The following is a 26,088-nucleotide window of genomic DNA, read 5'->3' on the forward strand; positions in this document are numbered from 1 at the left end:
TTATCTGATGAACAAGACTCCACGGTAATTTGATAAGGTCACAGCTAAGGTTAAGGAAATGTCGAGGAGGGCGGAGGGGGAGAGGGGAGGGGGAGAGGGGAGGGGGAGAGGGGGAGGGGGAAGGGGAAGGGGGAGGGGTGACAAGGAGGAAGATAAGTAGGGAGTGGGTGAGGGCAAGAAGGTCGGGAAGCGCATGAGGAGGGGAGGGGGAAGAGGAGGGGGGAAAAGTATGAGGAGGAAGAGAACTAGGAGGATAGGAGGAGGAAGAAGAAGAGAATTACAAATAGGAGGAGGGAGTGGGGGAGGAATAGTAGGAAAACTAGGATGAATAGTAGTAAATCTAGGAGTAGGAGGAGGTGGAAGCGGAGGAGGAGGGAGAGGAGGTGTAGTAAATCTAGGAGTAGGAGGAAGGAGAAGAAGGGGAGGAATACGAGGAGGAAGACGAGGAGTGGGAAGAGGGGGAAGAGGAAGGGGAAGAAGAGAAAGAGGAGGAAGAGGAGGATGAGAGAGGAGTAGGAGGGGGAAGAGGGGGAAGAGGAGGGGGAAGAAGAGAAAGAGGAGGAAGAGGAGGATGAGAGAGGAGTAGGAGGGGGAAGTGGAGACAAAGGAGGGGGAAGAGGAGGGGGAAGAGGAGGGGGAAGAAGAGAAGGAAGTGACAGGAGTAGGAGGGGAAGAGGAGGGGGAAGTGAGAGGAGTAGGAGGGGGAAGAATAAAAGAAAGAGGAGGAAGAGGAGGATGAGAGAGGAGTAGGTGGTGGGGGAAGAGAAGAAAGAGGAGGAATAGAGAGGACTAGGAGGAGGGGGAAGAGGAGAAAGAGGAGAAGTGGAAGAAGAGGGAGGGGAAGAGGAGTAGGAGGAGGGAGAAGAGCAGGGGGAAGAGGAGAAAGTGGAGGAAGAGAAGAAAGTGGAGGAAGAGAGAGAGGAGTAGGAGGAGGAGGAAGAGGGGGAATGGGGGTTGAATCCATTCAGCCCTTTCGTTGCCGTAATTGACATAAAGTTGCATTCTGGCTGACGCCGCCGCCAGACGATTTTATTCATTCATTCATCCGGTGTGAACATTTCCTGCAACCAAACATTACCTCGAGCCGCATTTTCACGCGAGTTCCATCATGGCTGTCGTCAGGCGATTTCATTCAGTAACAAGTGGGGGAGGGAGAGAGAGAGAGAGAGAGAGAGAGAGAGAGAGAGAGAGAGAGAGAGAGAGAGAGAGAGAGAGAGAGAGAGAGAGAGAGGAGGGGGAGATGGGGAGAGAGAGAGAGAGGGGAGGGGGAGATGGGGAGAGAGAAAAGGGAGGGAGAGACGGGGGAGAGAGACAGGGGAGGGAGAGACGGGAGAGGGAGAGAAAGAGAGAGAGAGAGGGGGGGGTTCGGAGGAGACATGAACTAAATAATAAAGATAAACTAAAGAAGTCAGGTGCCAGCTTCAATTACTTTAGTTAGGTTGGTTAGGTTAGGCCTGCTTCCACCGTAAGAGTGGTTAGGTTAAATTACATATGGTTATGTTTGGTTAGGTTAGATTACATGACTAGGTTTGGTTTGGTTAGGTTAGGCTGAGTTTGTTAGGTTAATTTTAGGGTACATCAGGTTAGGTTACGTTAGTTTGAATTATATTTTATCTAGTTTGGTTCCATTTTATCAGGTTTAGTTAGTTTTGGTAAATTTAGTTTCGGTGAAAGCAGGCACCACCTGACACCCTGCCGAGTGCCAAGGTGTGCCTGCCAGCCAGGCCACGCTGCGTGGCACCGCCAAGGTCAACGCTCCTCCATCGATGCTTGGGCTTAGTTTGGTTAGGTGTGGTGAGGTTAGGTGTGGTCGGGTTAGGTGTGGCTAGGTTAGGTGTGGTTAGGTTAGGTTAGGTTAGGTTTTGTTTGGTCAATTTTGTTTTGGTTTAGTTAGATTTTATCTATTTAGGTTATATCAGGTTTGTTTTGTTTTGGTTAAATCAAATTCAATTACGTTAAGTTAGGTTTGGTTTGGTCATGTTAGGTTTAGTTTGGTTTGGTTTGGTTAGATTAGGTTTGATCAGGTTTGTTTTGGTTCGGTTCGACCTGGCACTGCCCGACGCTCGGCCGAGTGCCACCGAGGGCCACGTGGACCGCCAGCCAGCCAGCCAGCCAGCAAGGTCGCCCACGAATGGTGGACCTCTGGCACCACTCCGACGCCGGTGCAGTGTCTTGCCCACCACTGCCACCACCACCACAACCACTACCATCCCCACCACTATCACCACCTCAGTTTGGTACCTTTTTACTGACTACATATTCTTTTGTTCCATCTGCAGTCAGATAATTTTATTCAATGAAGTGTGGTTCTTCAGGTAACGGGGTGGGATGTGGAAAGATACTTTTTTTTGCCCCCTTCAACACTTTGGCGCATCTTATGTATTTTGTTCTGGTTGAGAACAATAGACGATTTGATGAAACCAGGGAGGGGGACTGAGGGGGAAGGAAGAACGGGAGAACATAAGAATGAAGGAGACTGCAAGAGACCATAAGGCCTACAGTAGAGAACTCCATATTCATGACCATCTGTCATACTCATCCATAAAGCTGTCTAACCTTCTCTTAAAACAAACGAGAGGCGGGGGGAAGCGAGACCCCCCTATTGTAGTCAAACTCCCCCCTCTCCCCCACGTCATCTGCACTACATCACCCAACGTTTTAGCCAGAATAAAACACACAAATTACGTCAGTGCGGAACGAGTGTTTAACACATCGAAACGGTCCAATCAGCGGCAGGCTAACGACCCAAACAATCTTGACTCAATTACTACGACGAGGGAGAGAAATCGTCTTCTTGATGAAAGTGTGCATTCCACTCTGATCACACACACATACGCATACACACACGTACACACACACACACACACACACACAAAACACACGCACGTCTGAGCTCTCATCCGGAAGGGTAATGACTCGATCACGAGTCCAACGCATGATTCAAGACCGTGGTGGGGGAATCTCTCTTTCTCTCTCTCTCACACACACATACAAGCACACATATGAACTCTGAGCTCTCATCCGGGAGGGTTATATATGTTGATCACGAGCCCGGCACAATAGTGGTGAATCGCACAAACATTTCAAAATTAATCTGAATAAAAAAGTAAATAAACGACAGTATCAATTCAAAGCTAAATCTGAATAAATAAATGAATTATATTACAAGGTTTAACGTCACAAACTCCTGTCGGGAGGCTAGGACGGTGCCCCTTGCAGAGTATAATAAAATAAATAAATAATAATAATAATAATTAATTCATTAATATCAGTATCACCAAAACCCCAGTCTGAATACGCGGCAGGCTTCACCTAATTACAAAATTTTCAGTCGTGTAACACTCGTTCATTAGTGCCACCCACTAAGGCACCGTGCAAGCTGGCACTCCTCAAACACAACAGACTTTATTCTGGTTAACTGTTGAATTCTTCCGTGGTTGGTCTACGGATTTCCTTCTGGTTGACGTCAGGCGGTTTTATTATGATTCTGATACTTTTCGAGCGGATTGTGTTATTCAAGATGATGTTGATCAAAATAATGATAATATTGACTATCATATCATCATTACCATTTCCATTCAGTGTTATATATATATATATATATATATATATATATATATATATATATATATATATATATATATATATATATATATACGCGAATAAATTTGGGGTATATCAGTACCCCATCAGGACATGTTCAAAAACATTACTTTCTTTTTACATGGATCAAATGAATGATATAATTCATTATTATATATATATATATATATATATATATATATATATATATATATATATATATATATATATATATATATACTCATTCACGGAAAAATATATTAGATAAACATATAATAAATAAAATTATATGTACAAAACTCAAAGTGCTAGGCATGAACACGTGTAAGCTATTGTATACACACACACACACACACACACACACACACACACATATATATATATATATATATATATATATATGTGTGTGTGTGTGTGTGTGTGTGTGTGTGTGTGTGTGTGTGTGTGTGTGTGTGTGTGTATTCACCTTGGTCTTTGGATCACGTGTTGGACTCGTGACCGACAGCTATTTCCCTCCCGGGAGAGAGCTCAGAGCTTGTATGACCGATCTATGGGTAATGCTATGACCTTACACGCACACACGCACCCAACTCCCCGCCCACGAGAGTTGAAATAACGACTCGAAAGCAGCGATGCTGAAATTATTTCAGCCCTGGGCAAGATTCGAACCCGGACCGCCGTAGTGACAGTCGAGGACTCTACCAACCGCGCCACCGAGTGTGTGTGTGTGTGTGTGTGTGTGTGTGTGTGTGTGTGTGTGTGTGTGTGTGTGTGTGTATGTGCGTGTGTGTGTGTGTGTTTGTGTGTGTGTGTGCCTGTGTATTTACCTAGTTGTATTTTACGGGAAGGGGAGCTATGCTCGTGGTGTGTGTGTGTGTCTGTGTGTTTGTGGGTGTGTATATTCGCAAGCGTGCAAGCATATATGCTTGTGTGCGACCACGGAGCCTATGTGTACACCACATTAATTCAAACGTACAATACACACAAACACTATTAGCAGTAACACGATCGCCCTGCTTGATGTGGTTGTGTGCTTTCAAGAGACCTCATCTGTGTGTGACGTCACCATTCTCCGTGACGCTGATTGGCCGCCAAGAGCAAAGTGGGTGGGGCTAAGGTGATGCAGAAGAACAGCTGTTGTGGACGTTTGGTGGCGCGCCTATGAGTACACATGTATACACATTACACATACACATACGTACACAGACATAAATTTGCTAAATTAAACATACAGAAAAAACATTTCCTTTGTCTTCTTATGTAAAAAGCATTTAAGCCTTTGGATGTCTTTCCCAGGCGATTAGTCCTGAACCATTTGGATTAAAAAAATAAAATAGCAATAATTGACAACAGAATATCCACTTTATGCCTTCTTGAATTAACTTAAATTTTTAAAAAATCCACTTAAGAGAATTTGATTTAGCTAACATCAAACTGCTTTAATAAAATTTGAAAAAAGTCTTATCGACTTTGTGGGAACTGATTAAGTGCCAATCATCATCGAGGAGAAACCAAGACGCCATGACGTCAAGTCGTCGCCAAAGACGACTTTCACCGACTCGAAAGTGTGTTTGCACACGAAAACGCTCAACAATTAAGAGCTGCGACAGTGAAATCGAGAGCGCCACGGTGGAGCGACGGAGAGAAAGAAAAGAGTGAAGAGAAATGAGAGAAAAGAGAGAGGAGCAAAGAAAGAGGAGAGAGGAGAAGGGATAGGAAAGAGAAGAAGCAATGAGAGAAAAAAGAAGAGACAAAGAGAGAAAAGAGAAAATTAAGAAGAGAACCACACCTATGTACAACGATCAAGAATATCCGAACACATGACACAGGCTTTGCCACACATCATAGAAAACGTGGACTTGTGTCAAACTGTTGTCGAGTTAAAAACGTTCCTCAGTCCTCGGAAAACGTCACAGAAAGAAACGTTTAACCCATTACGAACCGCGTGGCACTCTCCCTTGTATTCTGGCAACCGCCAGGCGATTTTATTCGTCTCCGTGTTACTCACTAAGGTGTCACACAACACTCTAAGAGTGATTATACATGGATGCAAAAGCGTGTATGTATATATATATATATATATATATATATATATATATAGAGAGAGAGAGAGAGAGAGAGAGAGAGAGAGAGAGAGAGAGAGAGAGAGGGGGGGGACGAATGGGGGAAGTAAAAGAAAAAGAGAAAGGAAAGGAAAGTGGAAGAGGAGAGAGAGAAAGTGAAAGAAGAAAAAAGAGAAATGATGGAAAAGTGGAAGACGAGAGAGAGAAAGAGAAAACGCCAACACAAAGCATCACCGTCGCAGCCTCCACATAACACACCCAGCAGACAAAACCAAGAGAGAGAGCGAAAGAAAGAGAAAGGAGAGAAACACACTCAAAAAACCCAACTTGGCGAGAGAAAACACTCATTATCTCCCAAACCCTCAACCCCCTTAGCTAGGATGACGTCCTTCAGATATTCTATTCTGGCTACAGCCCAGATTTTCTTTTGTGACGTCATCGCGGCGAGAGGGGCCGAGAGTTCAAGACTCGAACGTACTCATGGCGTGGCTGAGAGTTCCCATCGGGCATCGGGCATCGGGTATCGGACCGACCGACCGACCAGCTGGAAAAAGACGGCAGGAACGCGTTATCAAGGTTACAAAGTCGACTAAAATGGGAAAGCCTCACTAAGGACACATGTGACGTCACTGGTAGAGGGAGATGGGGCGGTGAGGGGAAAAGTAGAGGGAAGAGGGAAGGGGGGAAGGGAGGGTATGAAAGGGGGAGATGTGAGGGGATGAGGTGAAAGGAAGGGGGAGGGGGAGAGGTGAGACGAGGGGGAGGGAAAGAGAGAGGAAGGGTATAAATAAGGGGAGGGGAGATGTAGAAATAGGGAGAGAGGGGAGAGGAAGGGGAAAAGTCACACACAGCCTAAGGTGTCTCATACACACACACACACACACACACACACACACACACATACACACACACACACACACGGATATTTTTCAATCACCACACGGACCTTACCATCCCTGCAAGGCGCTCACCCTTTCATTATCGAGAGTACATAAATGCCACGGGCATGGATGAACATATCCTTGATGAACTACATGCTAGAGAAGGTTAATGGGTGCTTAATCAAAGTCCATTGTACAATACTTGTACTACAGTACATTTGTACTACAAGGACCTTGATCCTACTCAAGAGTTCTGATGGTCACATTACAGCATCGCCCAACTCTATCGATCCTCGACACTCAGTATTACATCAGCCTATGCTTAGTAAAGCACTTGGTCAGGTAATGGTTAGGCAGTGAGGGCTCTTTCGACATTATAATGTCTTGGCTGGGTGTGGGAAGGGCAGTTATGAATCTTGCGACGTTAATAGATTGCGAAATATAATGATATAGGAGAGCAAATAGGGAACGATTTCCTCTAATCCATCATATCACGGGGGCCTTATCGCCACACTGACCTTACTGTCCCTTGCAGGCGATTACACCTTGGAAGAAAAGCCCCTTAATATAATAATAAACAAATAAAAATAGATATAAATAAATAAATAAAATAAAATAAATAATAATAAATAATAACAATAATAATAATGATAAAAAATATTATTAACATCAATGATAAACAAATAACATCTTAAAATAAAATAACAGTAACAATAATGATGATGTAGATAAGAGCAAACAGGAAATGATTCCATCGCACCACGGGTGCTTTTGTCACCACACAGGCTTTACCATCCCTCGCGGGTGATCACCCCCAAGTTATGAACAGGCGATGAATGCGGTTTGGGAATAGAGCCCCAAGGTCAGAAAAGGCGTGTGAAGAGGAAACGAGATTAAGAGACGATGTCGAAGACAGAGAGAGAGAGAAAAAAAGAGAAAGAGAGAGGGAGAGAGAGGGGGGGAGTGCGAGAGGGATGGAGATAGATAGATAGAGAGAGAGAAGGGTGAGAGAGAGAAGACGCTATGTTGATAACAAACCGCGTCACCTTTGCTTTATGTACTTAGACAGCTAAGTCAAGTGGTTGTCGTCGGGTAGGGGGAGGAGGAAGAGGAAGAGGAAGAGGAAGAGGAGGAGGAGGAGGAGGAAGAGGAGAGTTTAAAGAAGAGGGGGTGGTAAGAGGTTGAGGAAGAAGTGGAGGGGAGGAGGAGGAAGTTGAAGAGTGGATAGGAAGATGTTGTAGAGGGAAGAAGAGGAGGACGAGGTTGAAGAGGGGAGGGGAGGAGGAAGAGGTTGAAGAGGGGAGGGAAGGAGGAAGAGGTTGAAGAGGGGAGGGGAGGAAGAAGTTGAACAGAGGGAGGAGGAGGAGGAGGAGGAGGAGGAGGAGGAGGAGGAGGAGAGGAGGGGAGAAGAAGAAGAAGAGAAGTGGGTTGAGGAGAACGAGAAAGAAGCAGCGTTAGAAGAAGGAGGAGGAGGAGAAGGAAGGAAAAGAAGTGGGGAAGAAAAGGAGACAGAGAGGAGGAAGAAGAGGAAGAGGAGGAGGAAGGGGAGAAGGCGGAGGGCAAGAAAGGTGTGGTGGAGGAAAAGGAAGGAAAAGAGAAGCGGGAAGCAGAAAAAAGTGGAGGAGAAGGAGGAAAAGAAAGAGAAGGAAGAAGAGAAAGATGTAGAAGTAGAAGGAGGAAGCGTCGAGGCAGAAAGGGGGAAGAGCGGGAGAGAGAAGGGGGGTTTAGAGGGGAAGAGGAGAGGGAGGAATAGAAAGAGAAGGAAGAAGAGAAAGATATAGCCGAGAGACAGGAAGGAAAAGAGAAGGGGGAAGAAGAAGACGAGGTGCAGGAGGAGGAGGAGGAGGAGGAGGAGGAGGAAGGGAGGAAGAGGAGGAGGGGGAAGAAGAGGAGGACAGTGAGAAGGAATGGGAGGAGGAAGTGAGGTAGGAGGAATGGGAGGAGGAGGTGAGGTAGGAGGAATGGGAGGAGGACAGTGAGGAGGACGAGAAGAGGTAGAAAGAGATGGAAAGAACGAAACGAGGAAAGACAAGAGACGGAGAGAGAAAGGGTGTGAAGAAGTAGAAGGAGGAAGCGTCGAGGCAGAAAGAGAGGGGGGAGAGGGGGAGAGAGGGAGAGCGGAGGGGGGGATTTAGAGGGGGAAAGGGGGGGAGAGGGGTGGGGGGAGGTCAGAGGTAGCGTTACTGGTCTGTCTGGGCCATGACTCACCCGAGACGACCCTCGCGAACCGGCCGCTTCGACTAAAGCTGCCAGACTACTTCGGCGAGTTCGGGAACTCGACGAACGCGCATGGCTTCACACTCGAAGTCGCCGAACGCGCGTGTATCAGTCCCCCGTTGGAGACAAAGGCCTCTCCCAAACGCCTCCAGGAGTTGCATGACGGCGCTAACTCTGCCGCAGCACTTCTGCAAACTTCTCTATCTTGTCCCGTGGGTGTGCATGCGTATGGATGTATGAATAGAATTTTATAAGGGTGAAATGAAAGTAGATATAGGACACTGAGCGTTTTCGTCTATCAAGACATCTTCAAGGTAAAGTAGTAAGTTATTCAATACACACACACTACCGCCATACGCATGCGTATGTATATATGTATGTATGTATGTATGAATGTGTGTGTAATTATGTGTAGACCCATGTATCCTGGGCTTTTATGTTTTTATTCTGGCTAAAGCCAGACGAATGTCTTCAGCTCAGAGGAATTCCTGTTCCTAGATCGAATACGTGTACCTATTGTATGTACAGCAAGTAAAAAAAAATTTGAGACACACATACAATATATCTGTACAATGTTTTCATCCACTACTGTGAGCACAAACACGGACATTGAAACATTTCTTTGATGTGCACATTTATCACTTGAGTACGCACGTACGCACACACATGTATGCGTGTGTGCCTGTGTGTGTGTGTTTTACATCCCATTTCTTCCCAGTACAGTTTTGAGTCGAGCAAGGTATTCTTCACGCCTCCTCTCTCTCTCTCTCTCTCTCTCTCTCTCTCCAGTTCGTGGGTGTGGACCAGCTGGACACAAAATTCTTCACAATTCTTGCAATATCTACTATACAATAGGAATACCTTACAAAGAAAATATATATATTATATAGAAAATACAACAAAATCATTACCCTCCCACAGTGAGAGCCAATGTGGATGAAGACATGGACGAGGCTGCAACAGGATCAGAAATGGTTTTTGTAAAAGTTTTGAAAAATAAATAAATAAATAAATAAAATAAAATAAATGTATAGGATGCTTGAAAGTGGACAAGCCTTGGAGAGAGAGAGAGAGAGAGAGAGAGAGAGAGAGAGAGAGAGAGAGAGAGAGAGAGAGAGAGAGAGAGAGAGAGAGAGAGAGAGGAAAGGAGAGGAGAGGAGAGAGGGACCCTCGGCCACATATTACTTTCCCATCAACACAAACAAACAAAACAACAGACGCCCCTGTGTAAACAAACAAATACAACAGAACAAACATAAAAGTGAAAAACGAGTCACACGTTGTCAAAAAAAAAAAAAAAAAAAAAAAAAACATGCTTGTTTTAATCTCCACGAAAAACACGGAAACCTGTAGCGGATTAATCCCTTTGACTGAGCATGGCGACTCACTGCGCACAATCACGCAGTCGCGAAAATAGACACCGAGAAAGAGGAGGAGGTGGACAAAACCAACAATAATCACGTTACTCAGTCATCCATGACTCCGCCCCCTTTTAATGACATCAGAGCCAAGATCCATAGTGATTGGTGATGAAAGTTAATCACACTACTCGGTCATCCATGACTCCACCCACTTTTTGATGACGTCACGTTAAAGGCCTATTGTGATTGGTTATGGAAATTATCAAGGTACTCAGTAATTCACGACTACGCCCACTTTTTAATGACGTCACATCATGGACTCGCGGCGAACCTTGAATGTTTTTATTCTGGGGACCTCGAGGGAATTTCATTCAGTCGAAGATTGAACTCGGGACGAAAGTGGAGGGGTCGCGATCGACGCAAGACCCGTTCAACCCAAAGACCGCCGCCCGTCAGGTGAAAATGATATCCCGACTCTGGGCGGAAGAAGAAGGAGGAGAAGAAAAAGAAGACGAAGAAGAAGGATGAGATGAGGAGGAAGAAGAGAGAGAAGAGAAAGAAGAAGAGTGAAAAGAAGCAGAAGAGGAAGAAGAGGGAGAAGGGAAAGAAGAGGGAGAAGGGAAAGAAGAGGGAAAACTGGAAGAAAAAAAAAAAAAAAAGACAAAGAGGAAGAAGAGATCCCGTTCCATATGCTAAAGAAGACTCCTCTTTTAAAGGACGAATACGAGAAAAGGGAAGAGAAGCAGGAGGAGGAGGATAAAGAGGAGGAGGAGGACGAGAAAGAATAGGAGAAAGAAGAAGAGGTGGAAGACAAGATAAGAAAGAGGAGACAGAGAAGGAAGAAAAGAAGTTGGGATAGACAAAAGGGAGGACGACGAGGTAGAGGTGGATGAGAAGGAGCAGGAGGAGGAGGTAGAAGAGGAGCAGAAGGAGGAAGAGGGGAGGAGAAAGAGGAGGGGAGGAAGGAGGAGGAGAAGCGAGACGTGAATGAAGAGAACGAGAAGTATAAGGTGAATAAGATGATGAAGGAGAAGACGAAGAAGAAGAAGAAAAAAGGTGTTTGGTCTCTCTCTCTCACTCAAGCGGGGAACCCACAGCGGCGTGACCAGGGGCGTCAGCTCGGGTCCTTCCGACAGATCCTCTTCGTCAGGAGCCGGCGAAGAGTCTCCTCCGTTCTCCAGAACGCAAGCAGGGAACCCACAAACATTCGAGTGACCAACCTGCAAGTGACCAACCCGGAAGTTGGGGAGGAACCAACCAGCAAACGAGCACACAAGCGCTGTTAAGGGCTGTAGTTTACCAACGCTTCAATCCTTTTGGACAATCTCACACAATTCACCAACATGCATGCAAGCAAACAAGCAACCAAACCACAAGGAGAGAGAGAGAGAGAGAGAGAGAGAGAGAGAGAGAGAGAGAGAGAGAGAGAGAGAGAGAGAGAGAGAGAGAGAAAGAGAGAGAGAGAGAGAGAACGCAACCAACCAACCCTACAATACAGCCAAGCAAGCAAGCAAGCAACCCGCAAGCAAGAAAGACGTTAACCACCATTTTCCTCCCCCGCTCTGTACTGACATGACACCCTTACCACGCCCTCACCCCATCCCCACCCTCAACCCCGCCCCCACCCCGCTCTCAACCTCACCCCGGCCCCACCCCACCCTCACCCCCTCGACCTTTCACGAAGCAACAGCCCGTGGCACGATGCTCACCGCTTGGCGCTAATGAAGCCTTTGTCCAGGCCTCCGGTCAGCCTCGACCGGTGGGGATCTGGAGGGGCAGGAGGGGAGTATGGGTGGGGGAGGAGGAGGAGGAGGAGGAGGAGGAGGAGGAGGAGGAGGAGACGGAAAAGAAACATGAACACAAGGAGGACGAGAAGGAGGTGGAAAAGGTAATTGTGGAAGAAAGGAGGCAGAAAAGGAGATTGTTGAAGAAAGGAGGAGGGAGGCGGAGGAGAAGGGAGGAGATAGATAAGGATATTGTGGAAGAAAGGACGAGAAGGGAGGAGGAGGCGGAGGAGGAGTAGAAGGTAGAAAAGGAGATTGTGGAAGAAAGGAGGAGGAACAAGGATAAGGAGAAGGAATAGAAACATGAATAGGAGGAAATGGTGGAGGAAAAGGAAGAGGAGGACGTGGATAAGGAGAAGCAATAGAAACAGGAGGAGGAGGAGGAAATGGTAGAGGTAATGGAACAGGGGATGGGGAAAAGGAAGGAGGAGGATAAGAATAAGGAATGGGAACAGGAGTAGAGGGAGGAGGAGGAACAGGAGTAGGAGGAGTAGAATTTGGAGGAAGACAAGGAGGGAGAGTTCGAGGAGGAAGAAGACAATGTCTAAAGAGAGGAAAAGGAGCACTGGAGGGAAAGGAGCACTGGAATCCCTTCATATAACACACACACATACGTACGTACACATACACACGTACACACACATATACACACACGTACGTACACATGCACACGTACATACACACACACACTTCGTGCTATTTACCGTGTTAAGCTTCGTGAAGCCTTGGGATTCGGCGCCCCCCCCCCCGTCTGTCCCCTTTTCAACGTCCGCCAATTGGATTACAGAACCTGCGGGCTCTTCTCACTAAAGCCTTCCTCCACCCCCACCCCCTCCCTCCCTTCCGGTTAGGTACAGTTGGTAACAAGAGTTCCTGGTAGGATTTTTTTTTTAATTAAATAGAAAACAGATGGACAAATAAAATAATAATGATATTGTTAATAACAATAATGATGATGATAATAACAATTACAATAATAATGATAATAATAATAACTATGATAACGATAATGGTTTCAAGCTGTCGAAAATGTATATACAGTATTATTCGAAGAAAAAAGTCTAAAATACCTATTGTTTTAAACTATGCCATAATTAAACCCAGTTGTGTAAATGGAGGATTAACAAGCTTGATATGCCTTTAAATTAGATAACAAGAAAATAAAGAATAAACTAAAAACTAAAACATAATAAAATAAGAATAAATGAATAAAAAAAAATCAATACATAGATAAAAATACGAAAAGTAATTATCAAAAAAAAAAAAAAAAAAAAATCGGCCTTGAGGTAGGTGGAACCAATTTCGTCCTCCGCGTAGTCGACGAATGGAACGGGGCTTTCCGTCCGCGGAAACGTCGGGCGGAGCGGATCGCGCCGCGGCGGCACGGGCGCGGATGTACACCGAATTAAAAACCCAAACTTAAGTGTTGTAATGACTATCAATTGGTTATTATATTTCCTTATCGAATTTCCTTACTTATTTCATGATTTTATTTTGATCTAATTTTCCATTTCTTTATTATCTTATATTTTTATCTATTCATCTACTTATCTATTCTTTTTTTAAGCATCCGACATCGTTACGCAGTAAAGAAATTAAAGAGGGACCTTCAGTCACACCCCTACGGACCAGAGTCATGCATCATCCTCTTAGGACCGGAGACTGATCGCCGCTCGAAGAAGAACGCTCCTTACATCTCACCCCTCCCACCTTTGGGACTTCGCCATTACGGTGCACTGTTAGGGATAGATGCACTAGTTACCGGCAGTGAAATACAAATACATTTGATCTACAATACGAGTAATTTACATTTCTATTACTTAACAAGTCATGTTTCACTAAGGCATGTAACTTTTTTTTTAACAAAAGAACAGAGAGGGCAGGAAGGAGGGAGGGAGGGTGGACGAGTGATAGAGAAAGAGAGAGAGAGAGAGAGAGAGAGAGAGAGAGAGAGAGAGAGAGAGAGAGAGAGAGAGAGAGAGAGAGAGAGAGAGAGAGAGAGAGAGAGAGAGAGAGAGAGAGAGAGAGAGAGAGAGAGACTCGTCTCCATGAACATGAGACGGGCGTAGTTTAGCACACAATGGGGCGCGGGCGTGATTGCACACAAGGGATGGACGGACGCATTCCGAAGTGGGCGTTGCGTGGCGCCGCATCCCATACATGGGAACAAGGGTGGTGAAAGTGGTGGTGATAGTGGTGATAGTGGTGACAGTGGTGGTGATAGTGGTAGTGTCAGTGATGGTAATGATGATAGTGGTGATAGTGACAGTTGTGGCACTGGTAGTGGTGGTGATAGTGGTAGTGTCAGCGATGGTAATGATGGTGGTGGTGATAGTGGTGATAGTAACAGTGGTGGCACTGGTAGTGGTGGTGATAGTGGTAGTGTCAGTGATGGTAATGATTGTAGTGCTGACAGTGGTGGTGACAGGTAATGGTGTTAGGATTGGTGGTGTCTGTGATGGTAGTGATGTTAGTGGTGATATCAGAAATGGTAGTGGTGGTAGTGATGTTAATAGCTGTGTTAGTTTTAGTGATGCTAACGATTTAGTGTTATTGTTGCTAGTAGTGATATCAGTAGAATTATTTTTAGTGGTTCTAATGATGGTAGTGAAAGTAATGGTAAACATTATGATGATGGTGACATTTGTAATTGTGATAATGTTAGTGGTGATAGTAATGGTGATAGTGTTGGTGGTGATAGTGACTGTGTTAGTGGTGATAGTGATAATGTTAGTGGTGACATGGATGGTGTTAGTGGTGATATTGATAGTAAAGTTGGTGAAAGAAAAGTATGAGAGAAAAGAAAGGGATGATGACAGATTGGAAGAGAAAGAGAAAGAGAGAGGAAGAAAAAGAGAGATAAAGGGATGAGCATACGCAAGGGGGCGCTGTGTAGTTGCTACCTAAGCCGTCACCTTTGCCCTGTGTGTTTTGGGGACTTGGGGGCAGGTAACAGAGTCATTAATGGAAATAGGAGAGAGGAGAGAGGAGGAGGAGGAGGAAAAGACAACAACTAAATATACATGGAAGATCGGGAAAAAAGCGAGCGAGAGTCAGTACAAGAACAAAACAGAAAAAGAAGAAAACGAGGTAGAGGAACAGGAGGAAGACGAAGAAAAAGGAAAAAAAAATGAAGGTCAGGAAAGATCACGAAGGAAAAAAAAAAGGCATAAAGAAAGCAAATTGTAGCTAAAGAGAGAGAGAGAGAGAGAGAGAGAGAGAGAGAGAGAGAGAGAGAGAGAGAGAGAGAGAGAGAGAGAGAGAGAGAGAGAGAGAGGAGTGAAAAGGTGAAGGAGAAATGCTCAAGGGGAGAAGAACGACCGAACGGTAGCACCATCTGTAAGTGACAGAGCCACCTGTGACAGCGCCACCTGCGAGGAAGAGGCACAAGCTGCACACAATGGGAGAAAATCCGATCTAAATAAGAGGATGCAGACACCATGGAGAGGATATCAGTGTGTGTGTGTGTGTGTGTGTGTGTGTGTGTGTGTGTGTGTGTGTGTGTGTGTGTGTGTGTGTGTGTGTGTGTGTGTGTGTGTGTGTGTGAGAGAGGGAGAGAGAGAGAGAGAGAGAGAGAGAGAGAGAGAGAGAGAGAGAGAGAGAGAGAGAGAGAGAGAGAGAGAGAGAGAGAGAGAGAGAGAGAGAGAGAGAGAGAGAGAGAGAGGAAGAGAGAGAAGAGATAGAGAGAGGAAGAGAGAGGAACAGAGAAAGAGGAACAGAGAGGAAGAGAAAGAGAGGTGAAGAGTGAAGAAGACAGGAGAAGAGAGAGACTGAGACAGGGAGAGAGAGGAAACGAATCTATTTCTTCACTTCAAAAAAATCGTCTGACGTCAACCAAGGGCCTCCGTAATTAAGTCAATGGGTTAACGTGCCCAATTATGCCCATATAAGGAGTTGTGTCCTGAGCACAAGGACTTTACGGTCCCTCGAAGGTGATCAGCCCCCAAATTCCAAAGAGAACGCGAGGTGGAACGACGGAGGGAGGGAGGGAGGGAGGGCCAGAGGAATACGTCCTCCCAACACGGTTACGTCACTTGCGAATTCATTTCGTTGTTGAGGAAGTAGATCATGAAGAAGAGGAGGAGGAGGAGGTCAAGGAGGAGGAGGTCAAGGAAGAGGAGGAGGAGGAGGAGGAGATACAGGTAAAAGGTGGATCTAGAGGTAATGGAAGAAAAGGAAGAAGAAGAAGAAGAAGAAGAAGAAAAATAGAGAGGAGGAGTTGAAGGAGGCACGGGAAAAGGAGGAAGAGGAGGTGCAGCAAAAAGAGGAGGTTGATCAGTAGGAGGAACAGAGGGATCAGGAGGACGAAGTAATGGAAGAAAAGAAAAGATGAGGAAAAGAGGGATCAGGAGGAGGAGGAGGAGGCATAGGAAAATGAGGATAAGGAGGTTAGGTAGGATAGACCATGGTAGGAGGTAGAGGAAAAAAAGGAGGTGGGTCTGTTGGAGAAGGATGATCAGAAGGAAGAGAAGGAAGAGGTGGTGGAGGAGGAGGAGTAGGAAGAGGAGGAAAATGCAAAGTGCTGTGGGAAAATATGAACCAAAAATTTGAGTTAATGAATGAATGAGTGGTCTGACTTCATGTCTGAATGAATGAATGAATGGCCTGACTTAATGTCTGAATGAATGAATGGCTTGACTTAATGTCTGAATGGTCTGACTTAATTTCTGATTGACTGAATGAATGAATGAATGGCCAGGCTTAATGTCTGAATGCTTGAATGGTCTGGATTGATGTCTGACTGAATGAGTGAGTGGCCTGACAATGTTTGAATGTCTGAATGAATGAATGAATGAATGGTCTGACTTAATGAATGAATGAATGGCTTGACTTATTATCTGAATGAATGAATGAATGGTCTAATCTAAAGTCAGACTGAATGAGTGAATGAATTAATGAATGGTCTGACTGTCTGAATGAATGAAAGACTGAATGAATGAATGAGTGAATGTCTGATTGAATGAACGACGACGTCTAAACGAAGACCAACAGGGGAAAGAGGAAGAAATTATAAAAATAAAATAAAAAAAGAGATACGAAAAAAGAGGATAGGGAAGAGAGGTCGAGTAAGTATGAGAAGCGAGAGAGATATAAGAGATAATGAAGATGGAGAAGTTGGAGAAAGCAGAGAAGAGGACGGGAGAGAGAAATAAATGAGAACAATAAAGAGAACAGGACGGAAGGGTGTGGAAGGGAGAGAGGTGAAGAAGAAGCCTGGGAAACGAGAGAGAGAAAACAAAGAGAGAAATAGAAGAGAGAGGTAAGAGATAATGAAGAGGGAGAAGTGGGAGAAAGCAGAGAAGAGGACGGGAGAATAAAACGAGAAAAACAAAGAGAACAGGACGGAAGGGTGTGGAAGGGAGAGAGGTGAAAAAGAAGCCTGAAAATGAGAAAGAGAAAACAAAGAGAGAAATAGAAGAGAAAATCAAGAAAAGAAACAAAATATTTAAAGGGGTTGGATTGGGAGGGTGCAGAGGAGAAGGGAGAGGAGGCGAAGGAGAGTCGGAAGAAGAGGAGAAAGAAGTGCAAGGACTCGGTAAAGAGATTCAATTGGATGATGAGGCTGAAGCGGCTCAGCCACTCACGAAGTAGGGGCCTACAGCCACCGCAGCCCCCGCCGCCGCCGCCAGCAGGAGGAGATGCATCAAGGCTGAAGTTCGGGCGGGCACCAGCCCCGCAACCACGAAGAGGAGGAAGAAGAAGAAGAAGAAGAAGATGAAGACTTGAAGAAGTAGAAGACTTGAAGAAGAAGAAGAAGAAGACGAAGAGGAAGAAGACTTGACGAAAACGAAGAAAAAGACGAAGAAGGAAAAAAAAGAACAATGAGAAGAAGAAGAAGGCAACTTGAAGAAGAAGACTTGAAGAAGAAGAAGAAGAAGACTTGAAGAAGAAGAAAAGGACGAAGAAGGAAAAAAGAAGAAGAAGAAAGTAGATGAATTCGACCACACACACACACACGCCGAAGTGAGAGCTTCTGGAGTGCTACCGTCCAACCGGGACAAGGAGATAGCGTCGTTGCTGGCGCCTCTTGGAGTCCCCCGTTCAGGTCCTTCGCCGTATCCGGGAGCTCTCAGTGTCCGGGTGTCAAGAGGAAGCTATGACACCATTTCGTTCCGGCAAGATGACCGAACCTCAACGGAATAGGACAAGAACACAAGAACATAAGAAAGGAGGAGACTGCAGGAGACCCTAAGGCCTACACTAGGCAGTTCCATGTCCATTACCACTTATCATCCCCATACATAAAGCTATGCAACCTTCTCTTAAAACAAGTGATAGATTCAGCGCTCACTATATGGTGACTAAGTCTATTCCATTCGTTAACCACTCTATTGGCAAACCAGTTCTTGCTTATTTTCTTTTTAAATTTAAATTTGTATAATTTAAATCCATTACTGCGAATCCTGCCCTGTTGTCTTGATATGATGACCTTGTTTGCGTCACCCTTGATAAAACCTTTGATCCACTTGAACACCTCTATTAGATCACCCCACACTCTGCGTCTTTCCAGAGAGTGTAAATTAAGATGCCTAAGCCTCTCCTCGTAAGGTAAATTTCTGAGCCCATGTATCATTTTGATCTCTCTCCTCTGTGCTGATTCTTGTGAATTTATGTCAGTTCATAATGACAGAGACGAAAATTGTACCGCATAGTCAAGGATGTATGAATGGATATTGGAATACCCGGTTCCAGTTACGGATACGGATCCGGACCTCCCGGATCCTCGGCCAGACCCCGAAGAGCAGACTCCGGACGCAATGGGGTCAGGGTCCTTAGCGACCCCCGATTTGGTTTCCAGCTTCTCCCCCCCCCAAAAAAAAAAAAATCCTCAGCTTAATAAAATCGCCTATAGTATTTATATATTTATACGCCTGAATAACGTAAGTCTTTGTAGACTTTCCACAGAAGAGGAGGAAAAGGAGGAGGAAGAAGAGGAGATGAAGAGGAGGAATTGGAAGAGAAAGAATTGGAGGAGGAAGAGGAGGAAGAGGAGGAAGAGTAAGAAAAGGAGGAAGAGAGGGAAGGATAGGGGGAAGAAGAGGTCGGAAGAGGAGGAAAAGGAAGAAAAGGGGGAAGAAAAGGAACAGGCGGAATAAGAGGGGGAAGAAGAGGAGGAATTGGAGGAAGAAGTGGAGAAAGAAGTGGAGGATGAAGATGAGGAAGATGAGAAGGATGTGGAGGAAGAGGAGGAAGATGAATAGGAGGATAAAGAGGAGATGGTACCCTTCGTGACACCCGAAGAGGTTTAAAGACACCTAACCTGTCCTTTAGGGACTTTAGCGACACCCTTGCGGGCCAGAGTCACGCACTATTAATAGCTCCTATTCTCCTTCCTCAGTTTTCCTCGGTGCGATTATCGTTCAACGATGATCGTCCAACGATTGCCTAGAGCCCTAATTCTTTGTCTTTAAAAGATGGGGCTTATTTGCTTCAAGCTGCAAAGTACGAGGCTGATGATTATTTTAACTGAATCTACAACCAACACGCTTACCCAAAGAGGATGCCAGGTAGGATGCGCGTCACCCACCATTGGCATAGGCTAAAATTTGAAAATCAGCAAGACGACTTCGCTGACAGTATTCTAGACTTCCCCAAGTCTACAATTCAATACGTCTAACATTTGTATTCTAGGTTTAACCTCTGTTAGTTCGTCAGTTTCTAAATATGTGACGCAAAGGTGATTCGCACATTTGGAGAATCGAGAAATAAAAGATTGTAACCGAAGTCGTTTCCACTCAATCGAACTCGTGCTCTCCCACAAGGACAGAAGCGCCGGTGAAATGTCGGTGACGAAATATAAATCTTGAACAACCGGGCCTGACTAATTGGCAGAGCAATTAACCCGAGACAAGCACAAGATCCCATCAATTATACTTGAAAGCACAAAGGAGGGTGGGAGAAGGGGGATGGAGGGTGGGAGAGAGTGGGAGAGAATGAGGGGAAAGGGAAAAGATGGAGGGAGAAGATGGGAAGGGGGAGGTAGGAAGATGAGGGAGAGGAGGGATGAAAGGGGGAGGAAGGGAGAGGTGAGATATGAGGAAGGGGAAGGGGGAGGGAAGAAAGGAGGGGAGAAGAGGAGAGGTGAGAGGAAGGGGGAGGGGGAGAGAAGAAGAGGAAAGGGACAAGAGCGCCATGAACGAAACAAAAAGACAAACACACAGATGAAAATAATATTAATAAATAAATACGAGGATGGGTTACGGGAAATGGAGAACATCTGAGAATATAAAGAAGTTACGAGTGGAGGGGGACGGTGGTGAGGGGGAGGGGGTGGTCGAATCACGAGATGAAGCACACAGAAGTCGATAATAAAAAAGAGGGGGGAGGGGGAGGGGAGGGGAAGAACACAGCACGAAAAATCGGGACCTTGGATATGATTTTTTTTTTTTTTTTTTTTTTGTCCGGGAGATGGTCAAAAACTTGTTCAAAAGGGGGGTTCCCATCATGAAGAAGGGGGATGGGTGGGGGGAGGGGAAAGGGAGGTGGGACAGGAGGAAGGATGAAGGGACGGGGAGGGGGAGGAGAGGAGGGAGGGTGTGGGGGAAGGGGAGTGAGAACTTGAGAGGAAAGGGAGGGGGATGGTGGGAAGGGGGGAAGAGGAAGTGAGGGGAAAGGGGAAGGGAGGAGAAAGGAAAGGAGAAAGGGGAAAGGACGGAAAGAGGAAGAGGAAAGGGAAAGGGACGGGGAAAGGGGGAAAGATGAGGATAAAAGGGAAAGGGGGAGAGAAGATTAGTAGAAAAAGGGAACAGAAATAGGATTACGAGACTGTTGGGGGGTGAAGGGGGATCGCAAACAGGGAGAAGACAGGACCAAAGGAGGAGGAGGAGGAGTAATAGGAGGAGGAAGAGTGAATGAAGGGAGGAGGACGAGGTATGGTGAAGAGGGGGGGGAGAAGAGGGGAAATGAAAAGAGGGAAGCAGGGTGCGAGGGGGGGTGGAGAGGGAAGGAGGTAGGGAAGACTAAAGGAAAAGGGAAAGGAGGAAAGGAATGAATGGAGGGAGGAAGGGAGGGAGAAGAAGGAGGGTGGAAGGAAGGGTGGTAGGTAGGGAGGGAAGGAGAGAAGGAGTGAGGTAGGGAAGGAGGGTGAAAAGGAGAGAGGGAAGGAGGAAGGGAGAGAAGGAGCTATGGAGGAAGGGATGGGTGAAAGGATAGAGGGAGGAAGGGAGAATGGGAGGAGGGACGGAGGGAAGGAGGGAGGAAGGGAGGACGAAAGTAGGACGAAAAGGGAGTGTCATGAAGAAAAGGGTGGGGGGAGCAAGAGGGAGGGAGGGAGGGAGGGAGGGAGGGAGAGAGGGAGTGGGCCCTTTCCTTTGTAGTCTATTGTGACGTCATCGTCACGGCCCATTCGGCGAAGTGGCACTCTCCGTGACATCATTTGTCACCGTGTGGCACTCGTTCTCTCTCTCTCTTTCTCTGCAAATTAGCACTTGGCCCTGGATGATGACCTCCGATTCGTGGCACTAACTCCCACCTGTGTGTGTGTGTGTGTGTGTGTGTGTGTGTGTGTGTGTGTGTGTGTGTGTGTGTGTGTGTGTGTGTGTGTGTGTGTGTGTGTGTGTGTGCGTGTGTGTGCGCCCCCCCCTCTCCCTCTCTATATATATATATATATATATATATATATATATATATATATGTGTGTGTGTGTGTGTGTGTGTGTGTGTGTGTGTGTGTGTGTGTGTGTGTGTATGCGTGCCTTCACCCCCCTCCCTCTCTCTTTCTCACTTGACTTTTAATTTCCCCTTCGTCCCCTGCATGGGGTACCGACTACGTAAGTTTAATGCATACAGCAATTTAGAGACTTTTGTGACACCCCTATTGACCAGAGTCACGCACCATCTTTTAATGAACAGAGACTAATCTCCGCTCAAAAGAAAGGAGGGAGAGGGAGAGGAGGAGGACGAGGGAGGAGAGGGAAGGGGACGAGTGACAGGGAAGAAGAACGGGGGGAAGAGGGAGGGGGGCGAGGGAGGAGGGAAGAGGGAAACGAAGGAGGGAATAGGAGGGGGTGGAGGGAGGAGGGAGAAGAGGGAGGAGGGAGGAGGGAGAAGAGGGAGGAGGAAGTGGGATGGGGGAAGAAGGACGGAGGAAGAGGGAGGAGGGAAGAGGGAATAGGAGGAGGTGGAGGGAGGAGGGAGAAAAGGGGGGAGGGAGAAGAGGGAAGAGGGAATAGGAGGAGGTGGAGGGAGGAGGGAGAAAAGGGGGGAGGGAGAAGAGGGAGGAGGAAATGGGATGGGGGAAGAGGGAAGTGGGAAGAGGGATAGGGAAGAGGTACGGGGAAGAGGAAAGAGGAAGAAGGTGGGTGAAAAGTGAGGGAAGGGGAGGAGGGAATGGGAATGGGTGGAGAGAGGGGGAAGAGAAACAGGGGAGGAGGGAGGAGGAAGAAGGGAGAAGAGACATGGGAGGGAGAAGGAAAAGGAGGAAGTTGCCCCTAAGTTGAATAAAATCGCCTGACGACAACCATAATTAAATATACAAACAACGCCTTCCCCCCCCCCTCCAGGGGGACAGGGACCCCCTTCTGGCACGCGAAAGGTTCCCCACCCTGCTGAATAAATTAGCCTGGAAGCGGTCGAGGGAAAGGCAAGGGGACACAGGTGGACGGGCGGGGGGATGGTGAAGGGGGAAAGGGGGAAGGGGGGAAGGGGAAGGACGAGTGGAGGAGGAGGAAGAGGATAGGGAGGGAAATGGAGAGGGAGAGGGAGAGGAAGAGGAGAGGAATGGAGGATGAAGATGGGGAGGGAAATGGGAAGGAGGAAAGGAATGGAGGAGAAGGAGGAATAGGGGAGGAGGAAGAGAAGAGGAGGAGGGAGGAAGAAGAGAAGAGGAGGAGGAGGAAGAGGTACAGGAGTAGAGGAAGAATAGAAGGAGGAGAGGATGACGAGAGGAGGAGGAGGAGGAGGAGGAGGAGGAGGAGGAAGAAGATGAGGAATCTGAGAGTGATGACTTTGGATAAGGAGGAAGATTTCGGATAATAAAGATGCGTAGTCCGGATAAGATCAGGATTCCGAAGGTGGACAGAAGGGTCTCTAGAGGAAGGTGGGGGGAAGGTGGAGGAGGAGGAGGAGGAGGAGGAGGAGGAGGAGGAGGAAGAGGGTGTTAAGGACAGGACGTGTGAGGCAGTGACAGCTAAAGGATCAGGAAGGGGAAGGGGGGGAGGAGGAGAAGGAGGAGGAGGAGGACGAGGAGGTGTAAGAGGAAGAATTGTTGATGAGAACGAAAAAGGAGAACAGGAGGAGGAGACGGTGAGGGGGATGGGGAAGGAGAAAAGGAGATGGAGGAGAGGAGAAGAGGAAGTGGGGGCAAAGGAGGAGGAGGAGAAGAGAGGAAGAAGAGAAGATGAGGCGAGGAGAAAAGTAATGATTGAAGAGAAGAGGAAGATTGAGAAGAAGAGAAGAGTAGAAAAGTAAGGATAGAAAAGAGAGAATGAGGAAGAGGAGGAGAAGGAGAGGGAGGAGGAGGAGGAGAGGGAAGAGGAGGAGAGGGAGGAGGAGGAGAGGGAGGAGGAGGAGGAGAGGGAGGAGGAGAGCGAGGAAGAGGAGGAGAGCGAAGAAGAGGAGGAGGGGGAAGAGGAGAAGGATGAATAGAGGGAGGAGGAAGAAAGGGAGGAGGATAGCGAGGAGGAGGAAGAGAGGGAGGGGGAGGGGGAGGGGGAGGGGGAGGAGGAGGAAGAAAGGGAGGAGGAAGAAAGGGAGGAGGATAGCGAGGAGGAGGAAGAGAGGGAGGGGGAGGGGGAGGGGGAGGGGGAGGGGAGGGGGAGGAGGAGGAGAATAATGACAGCCAGTGCCGAGAAAAGACCTGTCGTCAGGAAGTAAAAGAACCCGCACAAGTTTCGGGATGAGGACCCGGAAAATTGGGAGGAGGAGGGGGAGGAGGAGGGGGAGCAGGAGGAGGGGAACGAGGAGGAAGAGGAGAGGGAGGAGGGCGGGGAGGAGGACGAGAAGAAGGAGAGGATGGAGAAATAGGAGGGACAGGGAGGGAGAATATGAACGAAATTGGAAGGAGGAAGGGGAGGAGAAAAAGGAAGTAGAAGGCTTGTGGAGTTGGAAACAGATGAGGAGGAGGAGGAGGAGGAGGAAGAGAAAGAGGTCAGAGGTTTGACGGAAGGGGTTGGTTGGGGTTGGATGATGTGGGGGGGATGTGGGGCTTGGAGGGATGGAGGGGGAGAGGGAGGAGGGAGGAAATGCAGTGGCGTGATGCCTTAAGGACCTTCCATGGCTTCTCAAGGTCAACGCAGAGATATTCTGCGACAGGATCAAACCAATCCCCCCCCCTCTCTCTCTCCCCTCCTTGGCATTTTAGACTCTTCCTCTTCACATCTCGTTCTCAGTCTCTCCCTCACCCTTTGAATTCCTAACAGTTCCTACTCCTGTAGTAGGTGCCGGCAAAGCAAAGATCACGCCCTCTCATTCTCTCTTCTCCTTCCTTGACATTCCAGGCCTCTTCCCACATCTTCAATTTCTCCTCTTTCTCTTTTCTTCCCACAAGGTCTTGCTGCTGCAGAAGGTGTCGACGAAGTGCAGAACTCTTTCCTCGACTCTATGTAACCCTCCCTACCTCCTTCAATGACCTTTTATGAATAGTCGCCACCTCCCACACTAACACCATTTCCTCCCCGTCTTCCTCGTTCCTCTTCTTCAAACAAGATCTTGCTCCTGTAGAAGACATCACCGAAATGAAGAATAATTCCTCTACTTCAGTTTCTCTCCTTCTTCACAACTGTTCAATCTACTCCGATTCGTTCATATGCTCTCCTTTCTCCCACAGGTTTTCCTCCTGTAGTAGGTGACGACGAACTTATGAACCAAGTTCCTCTGTAGATGGTGTTTACGAAGTGATGAATCTCAAAGTCCTACTGCAGTAGGTCTTGACAAAGCGAAAAACTTAAGTTCTTGCTCCTATAGTAGGTACTGACGAAAAACCCCAGGTTCTGGGTCCAGTAGAAGGTGTTGAAGTGACGAACCCAGTGGTAGGTGTTCAAGTTATGACCACCAGGTTCTTGCTCCTATAGTAGGTGTTGACGAAGTGAAGAGCCCAGTGGTAGGTGTTAAAGTTATGACCACCAGGTTCTTGCTCCTCTAGTAGGTGTTCGCGAAGTTATCTTCAAGAGCCTTCTCCTGTAGCAGGTGCTGACGAAGTAAAGAACCCCCAAATTCCTTCTCCTGAAGAAGGTATTAACGAAGTGAAGAACTTCAAGGTCCTGCTCCTGTAGAAGGTGTTGTATCACGGGGGAACGACAAAACAGAACACACTAATCTGAAGTATGGCCGCGATTGAACAAGTGACCCGGATTACGGAAGAAAGTTAATCTAGGTTAAGTGAACCTTGTTCGAGAAGAGACATGAAGTTAAACAGAATAAAGACAATAATTTTCGTTGCGAATACTGGAGAATTCCGAATAGAGAAAACTACCTGTAACTGGGAACTGGTTCTCTCTCTCTAAAAAAAATGAAATATCACCGTGATTACGTCATCCAGAAGTGGAAGATCAAATTCCATCATGCCATCACACACACGCGCGCGCGCACACACACACACACACTCACACACACACACACACACACACACGAACAAACACGCACACGAAGAATGTACAAATGAATTGAAAGCCTACTTTGACCAACGAAGGCAGAGGCGGTACCTCACGAGCGTAGATGTTTTCGTGGTACGTAAATACCACACACACACATGAACTGAAAGCCTGCTTTGACCAATGAAGACAGAGACGGGAACACACGAGCGTGGATATTTTTTCTAACTGGTACGATTAGACACACACACATACACACACAAAGGGAGAGGGACGGAGAAGGAGGGAGGAGAGGAAGGGAGATGGGGAAAGTAAAGGGAGGGTAGGAGAGGAAGGGAGATGGGGAAAGAAAAGGGAGGGTAGGAGAGAGTGAGCAAGGGAGGGAGAAGGAGAGAAGGACAAGAGAGGGAGGGAGGCAGAAGAAGAGGGATGGAAAAACAACAGGGAGGGAGGGAGAATAAGGGAGAGGGAGGGAAGAAGAAGGAATGGGAGACAGGGAGGGAAGGAGATAGAAGAGAGAAGAGGGAGGGGGAAGAAAGGAGAGGGAGTGAGAAGGAGAGGGAGGGGGAGGAAGGGAGAAAGAGAGGGAGGGGGAGGAAGGGAGAGGGAGGAGAGGGAGGGGGAAGGAGAGAGAAGGAGGGAGGGAGGGAAGGAGGAGAGGGAGAGGACGTG

The 26,088-nt window shown here is 47.0% G+C and overlaps 1 protein-coding gene across 6 annotated transcripts in view; it reads right to left on the minus strand.

The window, feature by feature from the left end:
- Synd (protein kinase C and casein kinase substrate in neurons protein Synd) overlaps nt 1-26,088 on the minus strand; it is a 336,406-nt gene that overhangs the window by 78,947 nt on the left and 231,371 nt on the right. For 4 of the 6 annotated variants that reach the window (XM_076200369.1, XM_076200367.1, XM_076200368.1 and 1 more), the window contains one exon: nt 6,124-6,189. The exons of the other annotated variants lie outside the window; for them this stretch is intronic. In XM_076200369.1, coding sequence (XP_076056484.1) covers nt 6,124-6,148 — 25 coding nt within the window. In that variant the 5' untranslated portion in view covers nt 6,149-6,189. The remainder of the gene's footprint in view (nt 1-6,123; nt 6,190-26,088) is intronic. 6 annotated transcript variants of the gene reach the window in all.

The sequence above is a fragment of the Oratosquilla oratoria genome, chromosome 17 (assembly GCF_046742065.1).
Source record: "Oratosquilla oratoria isolate Oo_2021 chromosome 17, ASM4674206v1, whole genome shotgun sequence".
Taxonomy (NCBI): domain Eukaryota; kingdom Metazoa; phylum Arthropoda; class Malacostraca; order Stomatopoda; family Squillidae; genus Oratosquilla; species Oratosquilla oratoria.